At 34.3% G+C, this 24,072-nt stretch overlaps 1 protein-coding gene across 1 annotated transcript in view; it reads left to right on the plus strand.

The window, feature by feature from the left end:
• Positions 1 to 24,072, plus strand: part of LOC113494106 (serine protease inhibitor dipetalogastin) — a 63,657-nt gene that overhangs the window by 25,144 nt on the left and 14,441 nt on the right. The window contains exon 2 of the mRNA XM_026872255.1: positions 6,793 to 6,952. Coding sequence (XP_026728056.1) covers positions 6,904 to 6,952 — 49 coding nt within the window. The 5' untranslated portion in view covers positions 6,793 to 6,903. The remainder of the gene's footprint in view (positions 1 to 6,792; positions 6,953 to 24,072) is intronic.

The raw sequence follows: 24,072 nt of genomic DNA on the forward strand, positions 1-24,072 counted from the left end.
GGGACATTAAGAAGAAAGTATATATCATGATACAGAGCAATAAACGAGGTTACTCTCGTTGTGACTGAAGATAATTAAATTAAAAGTGAATATAATTGGCATTCACTACTGTCTCGCGCGTTTATTTTAATTTGACTTCATTCTCTTCCAGCCAATCAAACAATATTTTTAAAAACTGGTGATTTATTGAAAAGAGGAATGAATAAATAAAGTTCTTCACAAAGAATACGGTACTATATTCACACACGAAAACGATAACTACATTTGGGATATCCGTGCCATTAAGAAAACAACCGTACAGAACCGATTGTTCAAACCATAGGCAATTATAGAGCTTGCAAAATTGTACAAAAACCGTTGCAAATGTATGTCCAGTACCAGGCGAGCATGAGTCGCGTGAAAGTCTTTCAAGGTATTGTGTGGAGAACTACTTTCGTTGCAGTCTTCCGGGTCATGGGTCACGCGGACTCAAGGTTGATCGTTCTGTGCAGCGACCTGTTTGATTTTATGATTGCCTAGTACATTGTGCATGGCTCGAAGTGGTTGACACTAATTCGTGCGTGCATTATCTTAATCTGTTGGTCCTATATTTTGAACAGGTTTGCATACAAAGCTCAGTTCACGGTATAATATTTTGATTGTGAAGCCGAAACGGTATTTTTAATTGAACAATCACCTGTTACATGTTATACTGGGCGTATTCATTTCACTTAAATCCCTACTTTTTCCTTCTACGGAATCTCATCAATGGCATTGATCGAAATTGGGTGAAACTCCTTATGTTTTTGCAGTTCTCAAAGATCCATTCAACGTGATTGCTTTCAATGTCAAGGACTTGACCGTTAAGCAAATAATTATTACGGCATAGCCAGTCATTGACCTCAAATCACACATATTCGGCGGGCAGTCGCTAAACAAAAGTTTCTAAAATCATTCTGTAGAACTTTGCGAGGCATTCTGTTAGCAGTGTGCAGTTTTTTTTATATTGGACCTAGGTGCGTAACCTTTAGGGACCCTTTTTTTTTGGTAAGGCGGGGGAATCCTCATGGACACCCACTCCCTCGGGGGAGGAAATGGGTAGTGTCAGACTTTTACTGACTAAACCTGAACCGCCGTGCTAAGTCATCCGCGTTTTGTGACGGTGTATGGCAATGCGTTGCAATCCTTCATACAAACCTTTAGGACCCTGTTTTTTTTCGTAGAATAATTAAATGTTTATATTATTTAATAACGACCTTTTAATTGAGATTCGTAGTATAACTTGGTATAAAACAATATTTAGAACTCATTCATCCATCATCATCATCATCATTTTATTTAAATTTATTCAAATTCTTGTAATTGTCTTTGTAAAATATGTTTTGTTTATGTTGCTTTGATATTGAGTTAAATATAGTTTTAAACATGTCATAATTAAGTTTAGTTTTGCTGTGAATATGAGCCCTGGTAATTTAAATCATAAATTTTATATTCGAACTATGGCTCGACCTTTGCCCAGAAGTAGGACACAGTACAAAGTGGGCTAAATAAAAAATAAGCAAAATTTGTCACCTAGAGAAGTAAGTAGCTTTATCTCATTTACATTTCGTTAAATTGAATTACTTGGGAATTTAATTAAATATTTATTTATTGGACAGCGCAATTACCTGTTGCTATCGGCTGTATCAGCCGTGTTAAGATAGGGAAACTTTTACACCTCTTGTGTCTCCTATAATTGGTTGCTTTCGTATTTATTTATCCTTTCTACTGAGTGTATTGGTTTTGGTTAGTCATTGATTTATCTTTGTTCGTACCTGGGTGTTTTATTTTGTTATTATTATAGACGTTTTATTAAATAAACTATTTTTCTTCTGTTGATATTTTTTTTAGGTTTAGACTTCTTTTCCGTTTACTAAAACATTAAGTACTTATGTTTACTTTATTATTTAACTTGTCTTAATCAACCTTGGTTTTGCTAAACTTAAACTTAACGCTCTGAGCAGGCACTAAAAGTATTTTTTTAATGTTACCTTCCTTCTCTTACCATTTTTTTTCTGACATTGTTGACTGCAAAGAAAGCATCAAGTATTAAATACCTCACAAAATAATTAACACGTTCAAACAAAACTTAAATACTCCACTAAAATACAGCAAGTCCCCAATCCTGTAATAACTGTTCCCCTAGTAACATCGATTCTGCTTCACGTAGTGCACCAATCTATTATCCGAGATGAAAGTTAAGCACTTTATACTTCTGCAGACCTAGTAATTACATTTGGATTAAGTAGGCCGGTGAAACTGAATTAACATGCTTACAATAAAGCTAAGCGGACAATTAACTTTAATAAGATGTGGAAAGTTGCTGAATTATTGAATTGGAGTTCGGTTTATCGATTGAGCATTGATTTTGAAAACTATAGCACTCACAGTGAACTTATTAGCTGTCCGACATGTTTTTGCTACGGCAGGCTTGTAGACAGCATTTTATATTATACTAGCTGACCCAGCAAACGTTGTTTTGCCGAATATTTATTCTAGTTGTATATATTTTTAATGCCACATTATAAAAAAATAAAAACAAACAATTTCGTCCATAAACAAAAATATTTTTTTTTAGTGTGAGCAACCCTTAGAGGTACGAAAAATAGATGTTAGTCGATTCTCCGACCTACTGAATACGCATATAAAATTTGGTAAAAATCGGTTAAGCCGTTTAGGAGGAGTACGGTAACTAACATCGTGACACGAAAATTTTATATATTAGAAGAAGATTTCTGCAAAGGCGAATGACGAATTGATACAGATACGCAAATGAAAGTCAGATTCCCGTAGAGTGAAGTACTTTACAGTTCCGTGCAGTAAGTGCAAGCGGTGAGTGGGTAAAAACGTATATATTGTATCCGTCCGTCTGTCACCGGGCTAAATCTTATAAAAGCGTGATAGTTGGCCACTTGAATTTTTTTACAGCTGATATAATTCTATTGCCGCTGTGTCAATACTAGTAAATAAATAAAAGATGCTAAAAATAAGGACATGTTATAATTTTATTCTTGAAAAAATACTTATTTCCAATTATGTATAGAAAAAGATTTTCAATGAGTATGAGAACGTGCTGAAAGGAATTTATCTCGAAGAACGGTTTTAAAATTGAATTAAAGGCATGGCCGAGTGACATATTCGATGCAGCAGGGTTGTCAAAGTCAACATTATATCTATACTCTATACTAATATATAAAGCTGAAGCGTTTGTTTGATTGTTTGTTTGTTTGTTTGAACGCGCTAATCTCAGAAACTACTGGTCCAAATTGAAAAATATTTTTTGGTTTGAATAGATCATTCATCGAGAAAGGCTATAAACCATCACACTGCGACTAATAGGAGCGAAGATACAATGGAAAATGTGGAAAAAACAGGGTAGGTATAAATCATAACTTATATCTTCTAACCACGTGGACAAAGTCGCGGGCGACAGCTACATAGTTCGTAAATAAAAATCCATGACATTTATTATACATACTACGGATTCTATTTCAAATTACTTGGAATATTCCATTTTTTTTCAAATTTAGTTCCCGTTCCAATTAACTGCACGCATAGTCGATTGGTGTAGGTAGCAAAGCCAAACCTATTCACATGAAGTTTTACCGTATCCTGTGTATGTTAAGCATCCTAGAATTCCACGAAAACTTTTGGAAACTCCCACGCCACAACGATTAAACCTTTAAAGACAAATAAGCTTATAAATCAACTCTATATAAAGTTCCAGCAAAACTTAATTTAAATATTATCCGATACAAAGCCAGCCCTATAGGATACCGTTGTCATCCGGATTAATACTAGCATTCCGAGCGAGCGCTTGTGGTGGAACAATATGTATTGTGGTGCCTCCGTATAAACACGGAAATAGGTTCCCTTCACCATTATCGAGTATAGTAAGACCTATACCGAAGATGTTCTTAACGGAATTCAAAGCTAGAATTGGTTTAGAATTCGTTGTAACGGTTAAGGTGCAAAATGAACCTTATTACGAGGGATTTGTTGTCTGTTTGCCTGTGCGTGTGTGTGTCCGTCTGTATCTCATGTTCTGTCATAACTAGGCAGTTGATATTTTCAAAGATGATGTATTTTTGTCGCTGCTGTAACAAAAAATAATGAAAATATACATCTAGGTCAAGCAACATTTTTTAAGGTCATAAATTTGATAAGCGACCAATGTTTTAAGAAAGTCTGACTTGCTCTAGACTATTCTGTCTAATAATCTAGAGAATTTAATATCTAGAATCATTTCAAAGTATTTATTTGTCTTTAGTAAACGCTTAAAGTGGAATACGTACGACTAACGTATTGTGTCTATTTGAAAGCTCTAGTAAGAGCATGTCTTCTGTAGTGTCTTTTTATGTCACTTTATTTGCAATCAATAAAATATAGTCTTTTTTTACGCTTTGTAAATAATGTATATTTTTCTTTTTATATATAGTTATATAGTTTTAAAAATGTAAATATTAGTTTAGTTTCATTTATTGTAATAAATAGGTTGAATAATTCTTATTGCTTGCATTTTTAATATTCTGTGTATATATCTGTATCTGACATTATTTACGTTGTTTTCCATGTTTTTGCCTCATAGAAAATATTATTCCACAGACGACAGCTTTCTCGATGCACGGGCAACAAAATTATGACTGAACGCTAACGTAACAGTTGATTCCACATCAAAGAATTAGTATAAGCTACATACAGCCTCAAAATTTCACTAATTCTAAGAGAGAAATTACTTTTTAATTTATCGTACATATTGAAATTCCCGGTCATAAAAGAATTAATAATAAAATCTATCGATAAACATTTAATACTTGTACAGCGAAAGTAAGAGAGTTATGAAGCAAAACATGGTAAATGGCTTTTAAAATACAAGGTCGCAATCGTGAGACGAAAGGGCCTTAGTAGGTGCGAGAAAGTCGGAATACTGTCGGCTTGTTATTGGCAAGGCATAAGCAGTAATTGTGCGTCGTTTGCTTATCTTAAACATAAAATACGTTGGATAGCAGCGAAGTGTGTTAGAAAAATCTTTGCTTGAAATAACGAAAATCTATTGTTGAGGAAGCAAGTTGAATCGTGTGAGAAGTATTTTATTGATAAAGATAAATTGAATTTATTTATTTGCTTTATAAGCTCCGATGTTTGTTTGTGTATATTACCTTTTTAGGTATTTTAATCCTATTGTTTTACAGTACTCATTATAATTGGCTGTGAGATGCGTTACTTAGGCCCTGCCGTCTATCAGTCTGTTACCAAGCTGTATCTTATGAACCATGACAGCTATATAGGTGAAATTGTCACTGGTGATGAGTTTCTGTTTCCGCTTTAAAATTAATAAAAATATGCATCGAAATCGAGCGGTTTGATTTAATAGGTGACCAATTTTTATTCCAATTCTGCGAATCGCACTTTTCGGAATTCAGACCCGACCGGTTTTTGTTAGATTCTTATATAAGATCCCACAGCTGGGCAACGGCCTCCTTTCTTGATATAAACACAATCTCGATACTATAATGAAACTTAAATATCAAATCCCAAAGTAATTCACATTAAAACAACTTGTAAAGTGCACTTTAGTGTTTTAAAATAATTGCTTAAGCAAATTACCCATCTTAAAACAGGTCATCTACCACCACGTCTCAAAGCAATATTATTATAATTGTGGGAGCGTGACAACGCTATACACGGCGTATAGCTCCATCTCGCTCCCACACCGGCAGATATTATTTAGAACATGGTGGTAGAAGGTAGCTTAAGTCTGTTTTGAAAATGTAATTGCTTACGAGTACTTTAATTATTATTGGTTTGCGGTATTGTTTAATAAAATAAATTGCTTAAATGCATGTCTTCTGAATTAGATTAGAAAGCAGAATTACTACTTTCAGTACTTAAAGTAAAATAATTGTTAACTTCAGTCTTATAACAGACAGTAAATGCCCCACTCCTAGACAAAGCCTCCATCATCCTCCCACATTTGAGAAATGGTCACCGCGTTTTGATAAACGGTACAAAAAAATCCATTCCAATAATTCCGAATATGCGATTCGATTCGAAATTTATACTAAACCAAATAAACTAAATAATTCTCATTGAAAGCAGCAAATATAAAACAATTTTCACAGTACATAGAATTGATAATACCATATAAAGCTCTCCTATCGCTATTGTTCCGAGAAAGGCAGATTCCGTGTTATTAGGCACAAGCATACCGTTTGTTTGGTAAAGCTATTGTTTATTATTAATCTGTAACTTGAATACCAGAGGGGTCTAGATAATGTTATATTGCATCTGAAAGTGAAGAATTTTTTTTCGTTCTAAATGCATTTAGGCAATTTGTCAAAGTTAGCGTTTGTATATGGTCCTCGAGCTTTTTTTATATTTAGATTTTGAAACAAAAATGTTTCATTAATTGAGAAGGAAATTAAAAAAAAAAATGGCAACAGATCGGTTCAAAAAACATGCCTTATAAATCCCACATATATTTTCGGACTTTTTACCTACTAAAAGGATAATAACGTGACCTTCGTACTGTTGTCTGTCCATCCGTCTATTACCATATTCTATCTCACAGTGAAACAGTTGAAATTTTTATACACATAAGACAATTAATACATAAAATAAAGATAGAGGTTTCAGCATCGATTGTTACGATCATAAATTAGTTGAGTGACAAATAAATTAGCGACAAAAAAAAATCAATTTATTTGCTACTTTGTTTTTCTGTTCAATCTCGCTCTTGAATAGTTATCTAACAATATTTTATCTTTGTTTCAGGAATCACGAGATGGACGCCTGACTTTCTTTGTGCAGTGTTTCTTAAATATTGAAGTTATTGTTATAAATAAAAAAGTGTTTACTTGTGTTTAAGTGTTAAAAAAAGACAAAATGGAGGCTAAAACGCATATACTAGCAGCAGCAGCGCTTCTTGTAATTGGTAAGTCTTTTTCCCTCATTTTTTCCCACGCTCCGGTTAGATTTTTGCTCCTCAATTTCAGAGTAGCTTCAAACCAATGACAATGCAATATACAACTATAAAAAGGTCTCTACCGATTTTGATAAAATTTTAATGGAGTGACATTCTAAAAATGTGGGATTTTAGATTTTTTAAATCTAAAAACATGTAAAAAAATAAAAAAAATTCGCATGTGTAAAGTTCCGTATAAGATAAAATATTTCGATTGTCATAAGTCACCAGGCTGAATCTCGTGCACCGTGTCACTGGTTGGAATTTTTAATAAAGATTTGTTACTGCTGCCAATTTTGAAAAAAAAGTTCTGAGGTACAGGTAAAAAAAAATACGGATAAATTGAGAACCTTTTGACGTAAGTACATTTATTTAAAAAATATTATTTGTCAAAGAAGGAACTAATTGTAAGTTTCAGCCCACAGTAAAACCAAAAATTTATAATTACAAATTCTACTTAACCGAATCGAAACGATTACTATTATATCTGTATACTTCCAAAGAGTGTTCCCAACTTTTTGATAAAAAAAATCATAAGAATAACAAGTGAGATAACACAAAAAGAAAGCTTGAATATTTTGATAATCATCAATTTATAAGTGTATTGCATTAAAGCTTATTCAGACGATGCGGGGACTCGCGTATGCGAGTTGCTAGAGCCAAGTGACAATAACACATAAACACATTTTTATCCCGATTAAATGTTCCTGAGGGATTTTTTTCGACATAATAATAATAAAATAATAAATGCGGACAACATCACATACATTTTTCTGAACCCAAAGTAAGTTGCTAAAGCACTTGTGTTATGGAATTCAGATACAACGAAGGTACCACAGACACATAGACCCGAGACAATGTAGAAATCTGATTTTTTACACTGTCTCGACCGGGGATTGAACCCGGGACCTCAGAGCTAGCGACACCTTGAAACCGGTGCGTACGCCACTCGACCACGGAGGTCGTCAAACATGTACCGGGCGGGGTCCGCGGGCTACAGCTATGCTAGCCAAGTCAAACATCATGGCCGGCACTGTATAAACTCGCATGGAGTTTCTTGCATCGTCTGAATGAGCCTTAATGAATCGAAACCAGTTCAATTTCAATTTATTAAGTTGAATTTGGCACGAGTTAGTTATAAATTATTATCGAGTGAGACGTCAAAAGTAGCAGGCTTTTTTTAATCTAATTTTGATTATGATTAAGTGTTTTTGAAGTTTCATTTTCTATAGAATAATAGACAAGCGAAAGTAAGCCAAGGGATTAGTCAGAAGAACATTTTAGAGAAGTAGGACGATGTGTTGTTTTGGCGTCTAAATTCGAGGATGTTTCGAAAAGTTCGGTTGGGTCCGAAACTAGTCGGGCTACCCCGATAAATACGCGTGAGTAAACCGTTACAACATATAAAAAATGGCAAATTATCGCTAATTTATTTGTTAACTATATATATATATATACAGATTTTTTTATTATTATTATACAATTGTAACGGTTTACTCACGCGTATTTATCGGGTTAGCCCGACTAGTTTCGGACCCAACCGAAGTCCTTAATCATGAGCGGACGCGGCAGGATCGCGAGTCGAACTGTTTCGAAAAGTTCGGTTTAATATTTAATAATGAATCATTCTCACGATAGTTACTATCAAAAGATTTTTTTTCATAAAAAGTGATTTACATTTCACCATCTTTTATGCGTTTCATCTTTGTATTTTCATTGATTTAATAGAATTAATATTTACTCGATAAATTCTTGAAATCTGAAGGAAAAAAAATGATATTTAACCAAATACCCTATTGGTTCATTAAGCCTTATTTAAGAACTAGGTTAGAGGATCAAAACTACCGGAATACAGTAATAAATTGTATTTAATGTCACTATTTATATGTGAGGTACAAAATTAACTAGCTGACTATGTATGGGCTATAACACTCGTATTTATATCATTACGGTAACATCCGATGTATGCCTATTCAGATCTCTTGATTAACTTAACTGTATTCGTATTAACCAAGAACCGTTCTGCTTTTAAAGTTATTATACTATAAATATATTGTGATTATCATGATACTATATACTTAAATTCTATTTTAATAGCACCTGTCAGTGATGTCACATAAATAAGTGAATAAACGAACAAATGTTTGGAAACTTTTTATGTTTAGTATTCGATTTTTCATTTAAATCGATTGTACGGATAGCCGAGTCGTTGAAGTATAGATTCAACTCGCGGCAAATGGCATGGCCTATACCACTCAGCTATCCAAAAAGTTGTTTTGAGTGAATTTCACCTGAAAATTCCTGAACACCGCAAGCGAAAAATCGCCGCAAACATTTGATCCAACAACAAGAGTTTGCCCAAATAAGACCGATTTTTTTTTCGATAAAATCGAGACACGCCAATTAAGTTATAAAATAAGGCCACCACGACACTTGGAAGGCATAACAGTACTTAATTAACCAGTAATTAGTTCTCAGAAACAGTATCTTGGTCCGTTTTTATTTTAATATTCTTTGCGGTATTTTATTGGGGCTCAAGAAATGTATTCATCCGTGTTCAATTTCAAAAGTGTTTCTTTCTTGAAAGATTTTTTTTTTGACCGTGGGATTTTCTAATGTAGGTAGTTTACACGTGTGGATCGATATATCGATTTTTATCGATTAACCGTGATATCGATTTGAGAGATGTCCAATAGCTAAAGGTAAAGTGGTTTTTGTTGTCAGTCTTATGTGCGTCGTCTAATAAGTTGCGGAATAAAAAATATCTGGATATTTGCGATCTTTATAATTTGCCTTTTTATTTAATCTAAATTGTTTTTTGTAATTGAAAACAGTTGTTTTTCTATCCGTCTGTCACCAGGCCTTATCTCATGAACCGGGATATCCAGACGCTAGCTGCTAAATACTTAAAATATAGATCAACAGTTCAGACCAGGAAGCTTATCACTACTTCATTTACCACTGTTGCTAGTGGGAAAGAGTCTTCCCATTACAATTTCAACCGTTTTGTCTCGCTTTCAAATTCGTTACAGCCCCGATGTATGTTCTTATGCTAAACATAATGAACGATGCTCAAGCATAAGAGCTTTGAGAAGGCCTAGCAACCACGAGTAGCTATAAGTATGACTGCACGGATAGCAGTCACCACGTCATACCCAATGTGCGCGACTTGCGGGTTCGATCCCCGCGTAGGACAAACACTTTTGTGATTCACGAATGCTTATTCTGACTCTGGGTGTCTTTGAGCATGTGATTTAAATGTTTGTAAAACTCCCAGCGACACAAGGATTTAATCCGTTGTTGCGGGAGTCGTTTTAAAAAAGAAAAAAGTTAAGAAACCCGGTTTGAAAAAGTCCATTCTCACATTTTTAACGAGATTAACATCGATCTTCGTTATCTTTGAACTGGTTTAACCCAAATATATTTGCACTACATACTACACACATACGTATGAACATAAATGTGTACTTAGTTTCGTATCAACATGCCACAAAAAATTAACCGAATTGATAAACGTAATTAAATTTGTTGCGGTTTCGTTCAAGTTAGATTTTTATAATGTAGGAGTTAAAACAGAAAATCCACTCTGGTTAGTCTTCTAAATGTATAAAGCAAGGCACACTAATTATTGTATGAAGGATTGCAACGCATTGCCATACACTGACACAAAAACGCGGATGACGTAGCACGACGGTTCAGGTCTAGTCAGTAAGAGACTGACACTATCCATTTCCTCCTCCGAGGGAGAGGGTGTCCATGAGGAATCCCCTACCTTAAAAAAAAAATAGGTAACGATGTAGCTTGTCGTTTTGGGAGAGGACTAAAAAATATCGTCTTCTCTGTCTGTCACAATCTGCATATATATACATACACATCGGCATTGTACGTTTTTTTTGTCAGGTGGGGGTATCCTCATATACACTCAGAGTCCCTATTGGGAGGGAACGGTTAGTGTCAGAATGTTACTGACTAAATATAACCGCCGAGTGACGTCAGCTGCCTTGCGTACTGACACGTGAAAACGCATGGCATTGTACTGTACCCACATTTTATTAAACCAAGGCACTGGACCTTCTCTCCGTTTCTGTACCAGAACACTGGCGCTAATGTAAGCCGAACGTTAGACCAATGATCTTGATCGATGACGCGTGCGCAGACGCCGATAACCGTTAATACGACACTTGTTTTGATTGATAGTTGCGTTTCTTTTGTTGTTTATAGAGAAACATTAGCTGTGGCTTCGTTAGATAATTTATTGGCAGTCGTTTCTATGACGGTATAACGAGTTGAAATGATAAATCATTTTGTTGGTTTTAAGAATTTAAGTGTATGACGTATTTTTCAATGACGTATTGATGAAGTTGATACAGGTCAAGCTACTCTTGATACGGCCGGTCCGTGGATGGGTGACCATCTAAGTTATTATGAATCCGTCCGTGTTTCGGAAGATAAGTGTTACATGGTTTGTCCCGGCTATTATTGATGTGTCTTGGACAGTCGTCAAGTGTCAGTCAGAAACTAAAAAGTCTGACAATCAGTCTAACCAAGAGATGTTGTATAGTCACTGGGATGAGGAAGTCAGATAGGCAGTCACTCTTTGTTAAACAATAGTAATAAGCTAAATCCGGTTAGACTGGAAGGCGACCCCAACATAGTTGGGAAGAAAGTAGTATGGTGATGTGATTGGAAAATAATGGGTGCTACTGCTACGCCCATTCTTCAGAAGCTTAATGACGTTTCAAAACTTTGACACCCGGTTTACATCCAGCATAGAAAAAGAGAAGGAGACTGCCCATTTTAACTTCTCGACCCATTATATGGGGCTGTACAGTATCGCATAGTCAAGCTGGTCGTTTGAACATCAAAGAACAAAAAACAAATGCTACGCTAAAGAAAATAACCCGTGATATTAATATTCCGAATTTAAATTCTAAAACATAGTTCCCATGCCGAAAAATTCCACGCTGATTCAGTTCACAAGATTTGCATAGTTGCAAATTCGTTTTAGCACAAAAATGCATGTTTCCAAAGCTGTTCACATATTCGCACGTCCGCCCGTGTTACACTGAACTTGTTTTTTTTTTTTGCGCACAGAACAAACTTAGCGGTAAATCCGTTGATACAGGATGTTACGAAATTACAATTTATTTTTTTTGTATTTTTTTGCTCGGTTTATAAAAAGATGGTAATTTGATTTGAGTTTATTATTAAATTATGTTTTTAGATTGGCTATATTCAATATTGCTATCGATATAGCCGAGTCTCTATTACACCCGTTTCGACAGATGCGAAATTCTACGGCAATACAGCATTCTTTTTTACGGGTATTTGACATATTTGATTAGAAAGACAGATTTTTCTTATTGCAATTTATAATTTTATCACAACTGGTAGAGCCTTTTCAGCTTTTAGAAGTAACAAGTATACCATCACAGCTTTTTTAAATATCTAAAGTATTCCGTACCCTAATGTTTTTTTATTAAAAAATACCAAAGAGATATTTTAAAGAATCTTTACAATAAACAGATACTTATCTACAAGAAAAAAAAACGAAAAGTAATAAGCAAGTACATAAAACGGCAACAAAAATTCACTTTCCCATGCATAAATAATATTTAATTAGATCAAGATCCATCAATTTCGAACAAGTTTTTTAATAGCGAAGCGCCGGATGTATTGCGTTAAACTTGATAATAACGCCCGCAGTGTGAAATGAGTCCAGCTTTCGAGATTTTATTGTCCAAAGCATTTCAATAATATTTTTTTTATTTCGAGTCTTTTTCACTTCAAGCCACACATCCACACCTATAAATATGTTATTACGATGTTAAGTCATAAATGTATACATGTTTCGTTAACAAAAATGACTTGTTAAAATGTTTAAACAAATGTTGCTTCAGTTTTTTATTGGCCGAGTGATTTGTTGAACTAGTTTTTTGGACAGCTTATTGGATTTTTCATTAATCAATACCTAGATTAAGACGATAAAATAACTTAAAAATATTTTACATTACTCATTAAAATAAAACTTATACATATACTGACTCGTTTTTTAGACTGATTGCGTAAAACATACGTGGCGCAATCCATGTGCGTACGACAAAACCCATTTAAGTGGGTAAAGCTGTTTAGGGGCAAATCAGTTACACGTACGCGTATTATAGAATGATATCAAAATAATCTAGATATCGTCAATCGTATTTTGCTATATTAATCGGGCCTATACGCAATTGAACTTCTCCGAAACGGCTCGACCAATTCTCATGAAATTTTGTGTGCATATTGGGTAGGTCTGAGAATCGAACAACATCCATTCTTTTTATTTACTCCCTTTAACACATATGTATGGCAAAACAACGTTTCCTGGGATAGCTCGGATAAAATATTATAATGAATACTGGCTATATACTAGCAAACGATGTTTTGATCAATATTTTTTTTTCTAGTTGTATGTATTTTTAATGCCACATTATTAAAAAAAAAAAAACAATTACGTCCAAAAAATATTTTTTTTTTTGTAGTGTCAGCAACTCTTATCACTTAGGGGTATGATGAATAGATGTTAGTCGATTCTCAGATCTACTGAATACACATATAAAATAAAAGCCGTTTCGGAGGAGTACGGTAGCTAACATCGTGACACGGGAATTCTATATATTAGATTTTCAATCGCAAAAACAGTTCTTATTACCGACACCATTTTAATAAATACCCAGAACGTTGATATAATTTTCCACTGCAGCCTAGGGCCAAACATAAATACAGAAGTCTAATATAACATTACTATTTGCTGAACAGGAAAACGATAAGAATTTCATGACCGACAGTTAATTGCCGACAAGTTACTGTAGATATTAATTAAAAGTAAATAAAACTGACGTTATCAGGTTATCCTTATAAAGAATGTGGCGCAGATCTCTCCATCGAGTGATAACGGAATTACAAGGAAGATAGAGCGTTATTCATACTTATATTATAATGTGAAAGTTATGCTGTCTGTTTGTCTTGCTTTCGTTATTAAACCACTTGACAGATTTTTATAAAATTTGAGTTTGGGATAGATTGAACTGTATACAATCATGAACTTACACGTGGATAGAGCCGGGAGTAAAATTTAGTTTACCTAAATGTTTAGAGTTTGTTAATGTTGAGGGCAGAAAAGAAAGTTATTTTTTTTTATTAAAATCTGTCCTTCAAATTTTAATGATTACATTGTTAACTTACTAATAATCGAAATAAAAATAGAAGTGATCAACAGTTTTAACACGATTTGTTTTCAAAAACAAAAAAGTCAATCTAACTAGCAATACGAAAACTTAAAAAAACCCCTAAAAAAGGCATATTTTTTTGCCAAAAAATAAGTAACAACCTGTAGATATTCTGTACACGTTTTAAATCAGTATGCGCTCACCGGGACACACAACACGTGTTTATAACCAAATCTATCAGCCAGACATGTGAAAGTACACATTTCGTTATTACCATGGCAACGAGGAAAATGGCGCCGGCGCCGCAGTGGTTGTATAAAAGGGAATTTTATTTTAGTTTTATTAGTACTTTCTCATATCCTTATGGTTTATTGCAAGAGTTTTAATATTCATGCAAAACTTGATATTAAAGTCTTATTCTATCCGTATATGTTATTATAACACGATTCACTCACATTTTATGAGTACTTAAGTTATTTTAAGTCTATTTTCTGACTGGTCTGTTGGTCTAGTGGGTAATAGTCCTGACCGCTATTATGGAGGTTGTGGCTTCAATTCTCACCCAGGATAAATGTTGCGTGAAAGTATCTTATAATTTCTAGCATTAGAATGAAACATCAAATAGAATAAAGCAGAACTGTATTAGTACACTATTCTACTGTATATACAAGAATTTTGAGCGAGAGAAAGAGCACCGAACTCAAGTAAAATATTTTTGTCTCAATAAATACTCATATTCTTAAAAGTAAAAAAAGTCCTTCTCCTTATCTGGTCGTTGCCATCGGTTCTACCCACTACAAATCGAAAATGAGTCCTATGAGATCATACAGGCGTCTATCTATCTGTGTATGTAATTTCATCAAAATCCGTTCAGTAGTTTATGCGTGAAAGAGCAACATACATCCATCCATACAAACTTTCTCGCTTATAATATTAGTAGGAGGATAAATGTATCACTTTTTAACGGTCTTTAACGTATCAAGGGAAGTAGGTTAGCAAAGAGGTTTAAACTCGATGACTTAACCTGTCACTACTCACGTACAGTTTTGATCTTTTAACCCGTGTACGGCGGTGACTTTGAGTGGTGCCGACATGTTAAACAGATTTTTTGAGGTTGATTTGATTAAAGATTAGGCTGTGTCAGACTGAGCTTTTTAAGAAGCTTTTTTGTTGTTATGAAGCGCATTTCACGTTTGAATAACCTAGAGCCAAAATTGCTTAGTGTTAAGAGTTTTAGACTAGCTGTTTTGCTGGTTTTGTCTGCTTGTTTTTCTCATTAGTTTCACATTTATTTCATTGTATTTTCTCAAAAAAATATGATTAGATTAGTGGTCTTTATTATCTCCTGGTATTGTTCAAGCTTTTGCATAGACAACTCCTTGAAACAGAAAAACACTTTACTTCACCTTTTTTGAGGCTTTTATAAAACGTCACAATAATGAGTCTAGTTTTGCGGATACCAAATTACTGCCAAATGGATGTCTATGGAGAACTGTCAAAATTCGGGGTCTAGACAACATAGTAATTGTGTAATAGTAAGTCATTAAATATTTGTGTAATGGAATGAAATTTTCCGTCTCATTCCGTTAAATAGTACAAAAATAAGCTAAGATAATTAATACGAACGATATTAACGTCGCATCATCAAATTAAACCAAAACGGTCACTCAATAAAATTACTCTACCAAAAAACCATCCACTGGTCCTTTCAACTGAAAGTGGTGTGTAAATGAGACAGCGCATTACATGCCATAGAGCGGTATCTCTTTCTCACAATTGCAACAGCTGCTTCAAGATAAGGCAAGCCCCTTTTCCGAAGACACGAAGTTACGTTGTATATGCAAATAGGACATTTTCATCAGTTTAAAGTATATTCCTGTTACGGATGCACGACTTTTTGCTGCGATCTTGTCTTGCTGCATAACTATGCGACTTTTTGTCGCCACGTTAATGCTGGATTATCATAAACATGGTTTTGATACATTGTTTTATGATTCAACTGGATTTTGCTTATAACGGTGTATGGATAAAATCTGGTTATCATGGTATGGGCATGTTATGCGGAGGAAAGAGAACCATGTGGTCAGGACGGTATTGAGTATGGATATAAGGGAAGAGGACGGCCAAGGAATCGATGGATAGATTGTGTATTAGACGATATGGCTGCCAAGAGTGTTTCTTGTGAGCAGTCATCAGTTAGAAAGGTATGGAAGACATGTGGCACCGACCCCAAATAAATAATAAATATATAAATAAATGCGGACAACATCACATGCATTGTTCTGAACCCAAAGTAAGTTGCTTAAGCACTTGTGTTATGGAATTCAGATACAAGAAACCACTAACACCCAGACCCGAGACAATGTAGAAATGTGAATTTTTACATTGACCCGACCGGGGATCGAACCCGGGACCTCAGAGCTAGCGACACCTTGAATCCGGTGTGTACGCCACTCGACCACGGAGGTCGTCGAATAATAATTGGGATAAGGACAGGGGAATGATGATGGTGTGTGGGTACAATTTTAATGTTATTTTTGTACCTCTTTGTTGTTTCTTTTGGCCTGGTACTTTTTTACTGTCCCGTTTTAACCTTTTTCTTCTAAAGTCTCTTCTGCCACATTTGTGAGTCACACCATGCTGTATTTTAAGTTTAGAGTTCATTGCGTTAAATCATTTCAATATTGTTTTTCATATGCTTATATTATCCTAGTATTTTTGTATGTCTAGATAAGATGGAGCGAAATATAGCTAGAAAAATCTGACAGGATATTAAAACTATAATGCTTTCTTTAGTAAATAATATACAGTTAAAAACGGTTAACTCAAAAATGATTTTTATACTTCTAATAAAATTAATGTTTTACCAATTAAAATTGCCTTCTTCTCAAGCCATGATAATCAACTCCTATTAGCCGATAACTCCTACATAGTCCTATTGCCCTAGTACTTACTCAACAAATTAGATATGCCACTCAAGATGTCTATTTAATTAATATGGATCAATAAATTGCAATTACACAATTAAGGTGGACTAGTTTTCTATTGGAAAACTCTATTTATAATTATTTTGTTCTCATTACAATATACTAGCAGTGAAGTGCGGCTTTGCCTGCTTTGAAGAGCATTATCCCGTGGTAATATTCCAAGTTTTGGACTGCACGGATAGCTGATTGGTTGAGGTCGCTAAGCCAAACGCACAAAAAGCAACGTGTCCCGGGTTCGATACTGTGGGACACGCATTTCCGTGATCCACGAATGCTGAGTCTGGGTGTGTCTTTGTGCATGTGACTTGAATGTTTGTGAAACATGTCGTTTTCTACAAGACATCGTTTTCGACAAGGTTTCATGGTTTTTTTTGTTACCAAACCTTACCTCATATATATTGGGGTATTATCAACGCTCATGGAGCGTAAAACAGTTGAAAGTTTCACAGACGACGATGTTTATGTTGGCAAAACAGCAAATACTCAAAAATGTCTTTCATTATGGTATGGAACCTTTAATGCGCGAAATCGACTCGCATGTATCCGGATTTTTATTATTTCAGAAAAATAGAAAAGGCCATAAATAACATAAAACTCTCACGAAGATTATAAATTGACAATCAGACAATTCGAATACTTAATTTACATTAATTAGTTAAGCGGCATGATTCAAAACTTGCCAAAAGTGTTATAAATGTCGCAAAGCTTAATAAAATCATGTTCATTCATTAAATTTAAATAAGTATTATAATGCTATTAATAAAAATTTAACGTCTGATTTTAATGAATGCAATTAAGATTAAAAACATGTTTTAAATAAGCTGACTGTTTTTATCTGAATAGCGAACCTTTTTTATGGAAAAATAAAATTATATTTTATAACCAAGCCTATCTGAAATTTAATTATATTTTGGGCCTATCCAATGTCGATTATCTAAATATTATGTTTTAGTTCTAGTTGTGGTGGACTGTTACCCATTTAGCGACTCGCGATCACGAAAACTAAATATTCATGAGATTTTTTTCTTATTTAAATAAATCAAGTTCGAAAAATATTAGAAACTAGCTACAAATCGAAAATGATCCCATGCGAACATAAAATCGGGATAAAAACATCCTATTTGTTAATCCTGGTTATAAACTATCCGTGTACCAAGTTTCGTTTTATTCCGTTCAGTGGTTTTTGCGTGAAAGAGGAACAAACATCGATAGACACAAACTTTCGCGTTTATTATATTAGTGGGATCTACCATACTAAAATTTTCCCAAAAAAAATCTCATGTCATAAAACTTTAACTTTAAAATGAAGATTAACACTTCTGTCAGTCAGCCGTCAAGAACCTTAATCCCAAGCAGATAATATAATCATCAATAAAATATAAATCACTATTTATACGAAGCTGCCATCTTTGATTTATGTTTATCGTAATTCTATAAGAAAGTAGAACGTTCAACTTAACCTACAATTACAACTAAGTTATGAATGAGTAAGGAGGTTGTATATACGTAACTTAAACGCAGTATTGATATCAAATTGCTTGTCATCCATTGGAAAATGTAATTTCTTAGAGAAATTATAATTTATAGACGTTAGAAATCTTTGGGCGATCTTTTACTGCCTCGCAGGTGTTTTGTATTTTATATTATTGACTAGGTTTTTGCATTGGCTTTGCTCCCGTGGATTGTAAGAATCCCGGTTATAAATCCAAAATTATTTCCTTTCTTCTGTCGCAGTTGGATAAAAAGTATAGTTAGTAGTTATTTTTTTTAATATGCTAATCAAGAGTGTCACGAACTTGTACCAAATTTTATAAAATTGGTCTAGGGATTTGAGATTAAAGTATACAAACAGAATAACAAACAAAGAACCGCAAGACCACCGCAACGACTTTTTTATTTCCATAACTTTCTCACCTCGCTATCTGACCGCCAGAAAACTGATTATCACACAATATTTTTAAAAACATCCCTAATATAAATAAATTACTCCCAGACACAGAAATATTTGTCCTGGGTGGGAATCGACCCGACGACTTCCAGTGCAGCAGGCAGGACACACTAACCACTGGACCAATAGGGGCAGTAAGTCGCAGTCAGGACTATATTAACATTTATAGTACCAGGTGAACATGTTAACATGGAGATGCTAGAAAGGAAAACTTTAGAACAGTGCCGTTGCACTTTCGAGCATAACGACGCGATTTAAAATGTATCGCGGGTTACAATCGATTAAGGAAAACATCGAGTAGAGATCCTATGATAATAGATTCTGAACATGTAGGTGCAATTGCTAGTGCAGTTGCATCGAAAACGGTCTTTAAAATTACAGTGATTGTACGTTTAAGTTAAATAGGACCAACATTTCTTGGGGTCGTTGTAATCAGGATGCCGTTCGAATCGATTTAAATCGATAACATGTTTGATTAATAACGATTATTGATTTCGTTTCAAGAAATTGCGATGTTGAGAAAATGAGGACCAATATCGATGTCAACATGACAATTTGATTAAATTGTCTGAAAATAATTCATTGTAAAACATTGCTTAAGTTTCGCTTTCATTTGTTATGTCCTTGTTTTGACAAGATGCGGAATACTAGTGCTTTGTTTGCAGAAGTAGATTATTTATTATAGTTTTATTTAATCTCATTTCACTAACTTCATGGGCACCTGGTAATTTTTAAATACGCACAAGGGGAGTCATCTCAAACATGCAGCGCTTGTTGAGAACTTTAATTTAAAATGTGATGGGACCATCGATCTTCCCGGAATCATTCACTTCTACTCCATGAAAGAACGCATGAAGAATCCGAAGTGGGTGCAGAATAATTGCATAATATTTTTAGGTTCTCCGTAAACCAGCTGGTTAGGTTTTCAGAAAACTATGGCACTTATTAAAAGCATTAATTAATTATTGTATACAATTATTCTTCTTTCTCTACTGTTCAATTTTTCGCCAAACACAAAATTCTAAACGCCCAGCCAAAGGTGCCAGGTCATCATAAATATCAGGTGCACTTTAATTAATATCTGTCTAATCCGAAAACAATATATCATTTAAAACGCCTATCAATCTTACAACGGGATACATAGTCTGGTTCGTTCATTTACCCTCTATTTATAAAGATAATAGATAAATTAATGTCATACTTGCGCTTTTATGCTGCCCTGGTAATCTCGATCGATTTGTATGCGTCAGCGGGGTACATTACTTGAAGACTGGAGAGTGATCTTTGAATCGTTACCATGGATTTATATTGCAAATTTGGTATTTGCAATTTTAAGCCATGGCTTGCTGGAGCTGGATGCGAGCAGCCGAAGATAGATCTCGATGGCGTGCAATTGGAGAGGCCTATGTCTAGGCCTAGTAGTGGACGAATAGGGCTGATAATGATGATGACGTGCAAATAGGCAATTGGCCACAATTTTCTTTTTTTTAATCGCGCATTCAAAATCATGAAGGTTTTGAGGTATAATGATGACTTACACGGATAACCAAGTGATAAGGGTCATCACGCTAAACACATGCGCGACGTGTCGCGGCATCGATCTTCACGTAGGATAATTATTTCATTTGTGTGAACCACAAATGCTAGTTGTGAGTCTGTGTCTTGCGACTTGAAAGTCTGTGAAACGCCCCGTAATACAAAGATTAAATTGCTTAATTTGGGAGTCATAAAAAAATCAACCTACGTACATAAATGTAGATAAACTATAAAAACTTAGGACTTATTTTTTACTTACACGTTAAACCTCGGAATTGTCGATATACCTAAATATTGAATGATCAATTTCCAAGATTTTCTTAGTATTCACTGTTTGCCTCCAAGTTTAAAATTCCACTCATGTTTTAAAATTCAAAATAGGGAAAATAAACCCTGGGTTTTATGATGTTGTTGGCACTCCGCCAATAGGAGTCATTGGTAGGCTTCGACGGCAATTACTGAAGGGTCAACGTTTTTTAGTTTTTCTTCAAATGGATTTCATGAAAGTGTTTGGTGTCAATACAATAAAAAGATCTTTAACAGATACGGTATTTAGGAAATGTCAAGAATATTATTTCAATGTCATTTGATTTTTAATTAATTGATTATGAAATTTAGTACCTAAGAAAATCGAATTGAAGGGTTTGAAATCACACTAAAATTACATTTGCGTTAAAAAATAAGCAAGCCTTATGATAATTTACTCAAATATGCGCAAACAAGTAATAAAGGTCTTCCAAAATAATGATGTATTTTTAAACATATTTTTTGCTACAAACCCAAAGTTTTAAAGAAATCGCGACCAAAAAACAAACAACAATGATTACCAAATCAAACGAAACAACAAGTTAGAGTCACATTAAGACACCCTTCTTAAGAAACTAACTAAATTAAGAATACTACCAAAATTAACAAAAACCATTCAAAACAGTACACAAGTTTATTTCTGAACTATAACAATGTACATCCCAAGCAAGAATGTTAATGCTTGAGCAAACAACCTAACGAGATAACTTGCTACTCAAAATCGGAAAACAGGATCGACCCAGCCATCAATCATGGCGACGGCAAAGAAAATAACAGCTGATGAAACGAAATACCGACCATTCTTGTTCTGATGCCGTGATAAGGACAAAGCAATGTGAGACAGAGATAGACATAACACTGGATGTACCGTACGCTCCAGATTCACAAAACGTTTTCTCAGTAAAGACAATTTTGTATAAATACCTACCAGGAAAGCATAAACTCAAAGGTACATCAGATGATGCGGGTGTGAAATTTAAAAGCGACTTTATTCGTGTGTTTTTTAAACAAATTGTATTAAGTTCTGATGTCCTAGTACCTGGTTGTGTATTGTGATACATTTGGTTTCGTTATTTTGGTCTCCTTTTTGTAGTGAAAATCTGACACATGGATAATCCATATTAATATTTTTATTATATTCGATAACTAGCTGTTGCCCCCGACTTCGTCCGCGTGGTTAGAAGATGTAAGTTAGTAATTTTTAAATAATTTTCTCCGTTTTTGCTACATTTTCCATTGTATCTTCGCTCCTATGAGTTGCAGCGTGATGGTTTATAGCCTAAAGCCTTCCTTGATAAATGGTCTATTCAACACAAAAAGAATTTTTCAATTTGGACCAGTAGTTCCTGAGATTAGCGCGTTCAAACAAACAAACAAACAAACTCTTCAGCTTTATCTATTAGTATAGATTAATATACAAAATACCGAATAATCATCGTATAAGACAATACTTTAAAATAATACGAGAAACATTATGTCCGTAACATTAAACGAATCAACCAATTCCGATAAAATTTGCTTCAAAAATAGCCTGGGGAACATATGCAATATTATACTCGATATTCCAAACCTATATATAGAGAATCATCAGACTATTCACAAGAATTAAGTCTAGATAAAATTACATTCAAGCAAGACTTAGAAAGCTCTTCTAAAAGTGAAAGGGGACATCGTTTAACATGGAACCGTGGACTCCAAGGAGGTCCAACCTCCATCATTATTCACGATACAAGGCGCAGGTAATTGACATGGTGCTTTCAATCTTGTCATGCGGTCATGTACCGCATTCGAAAACAATTAATTTCCCTTTTATTCTAGTTGTCTGACATCCCTTTACAAGGACGTTTGTTGTGGCTTTAACTTTACTAGCTGATCTGCAGATCTAGATCTCAGATGAATTATTTGTAGAGGATTTTCTGGTCTTAATAAAACATTGCAACACACATGCCATGAAAAAGGTTTTGGAGGGTAAGATATAGAGCATAGCCGATTCTCGGTCTTAAAAAATATAATAATCTTATTTGCGTAAAACATTATATTGAAATCGGTCAAGCCATTTCAGAGGAGATGGTTACTATATAACATTGGAATACCTACAAGAATTATATTAAGATTTAATACAACTTGAATAGTGTGTTAAGTAAACGGTCTATGACAGAAACAAAATAACATCGCTCTATTGGAAAAATTGGAATAAGAAAATGTCTGATTCTCATACCTTCCCAATATGCACACAAAATTTCATTAGAATCGGTCGACCCGTTTCGGAGCAGTTCAATTTCGTACACCGTAACACGAGGATTTTATATATTAGAATATTTAATGTCATACAAGCATCTCATTGCGTTTTTTCTAACATAGGCCTTGTAGTTAAAAAAAAAGTCTTATTAAAACTTAATATATAACACATTTTTATCCCAAAGTAACAATTCCACTAAAAACTTCAGCAATAAAACACTACACCTTACCAATAAATATAACTTGACCTTTTCCAACAAAACGGGGACCAACCTCCAAAGGTCTTTAAGTATATCCTTCAAGGACCAGTGTAAGTAGACCTCTGATTGCGAAGCGTGGTGTTTCAGACAGGTTGCTATCACGAGGTGCCGACAACCCGTTTAAAGTATATCACTAGTAGATACAGGATAAATGTACTGAATAATGAGTGTGTCGCTTAGAATGTTTCGAAATTAGGGTTGGCACGGGTTTTCTATTGATGTAAATTGACTCTAATGGTGCAAAGTCGCCTTTTGCTGTTGCCTTTAAGTTAATTTATTTCGAAGAAGGCATCATGGTCGCACAATCGTTTAAAAAAAAAAACTACACCCAAATGTGTAAAAATTGTTTCTTTTTGTGAAAAGTTGTTTTTTTTAAGTGTTTTGATAAATTCTATTGCCATATACAAAAAAAAAACAAACTAAACGTTGTAAAAGGCTTAAAGGCCATACATAAAATCAAAACAGAGACATCAAGGTCTAACTGAATGATCAATAAATAAAAGAAATCATCTTGGAATAATGTATAAAGTTTTAAAAATAATATTATCAGCTTATTATCTCAATTCTGGGCTCTCCATTCCCATATAGCGAACGATTGAGCATTCAC

This window comes from Trichoplusia ni, chromosome 5 (genome assembly GCF_003590095.1).
Source record: "Trichoplusia ni isolate ovarian cell line Hi5 chromosome 5, tn1, whole genome shotgun sequence".
Lineage (NCBI taxonomy): Eukaryota > Metazoa > Arthropoda > Insecta > Lepidoptera > Noctuidae > Trichoplusia > Trichoplusia ni.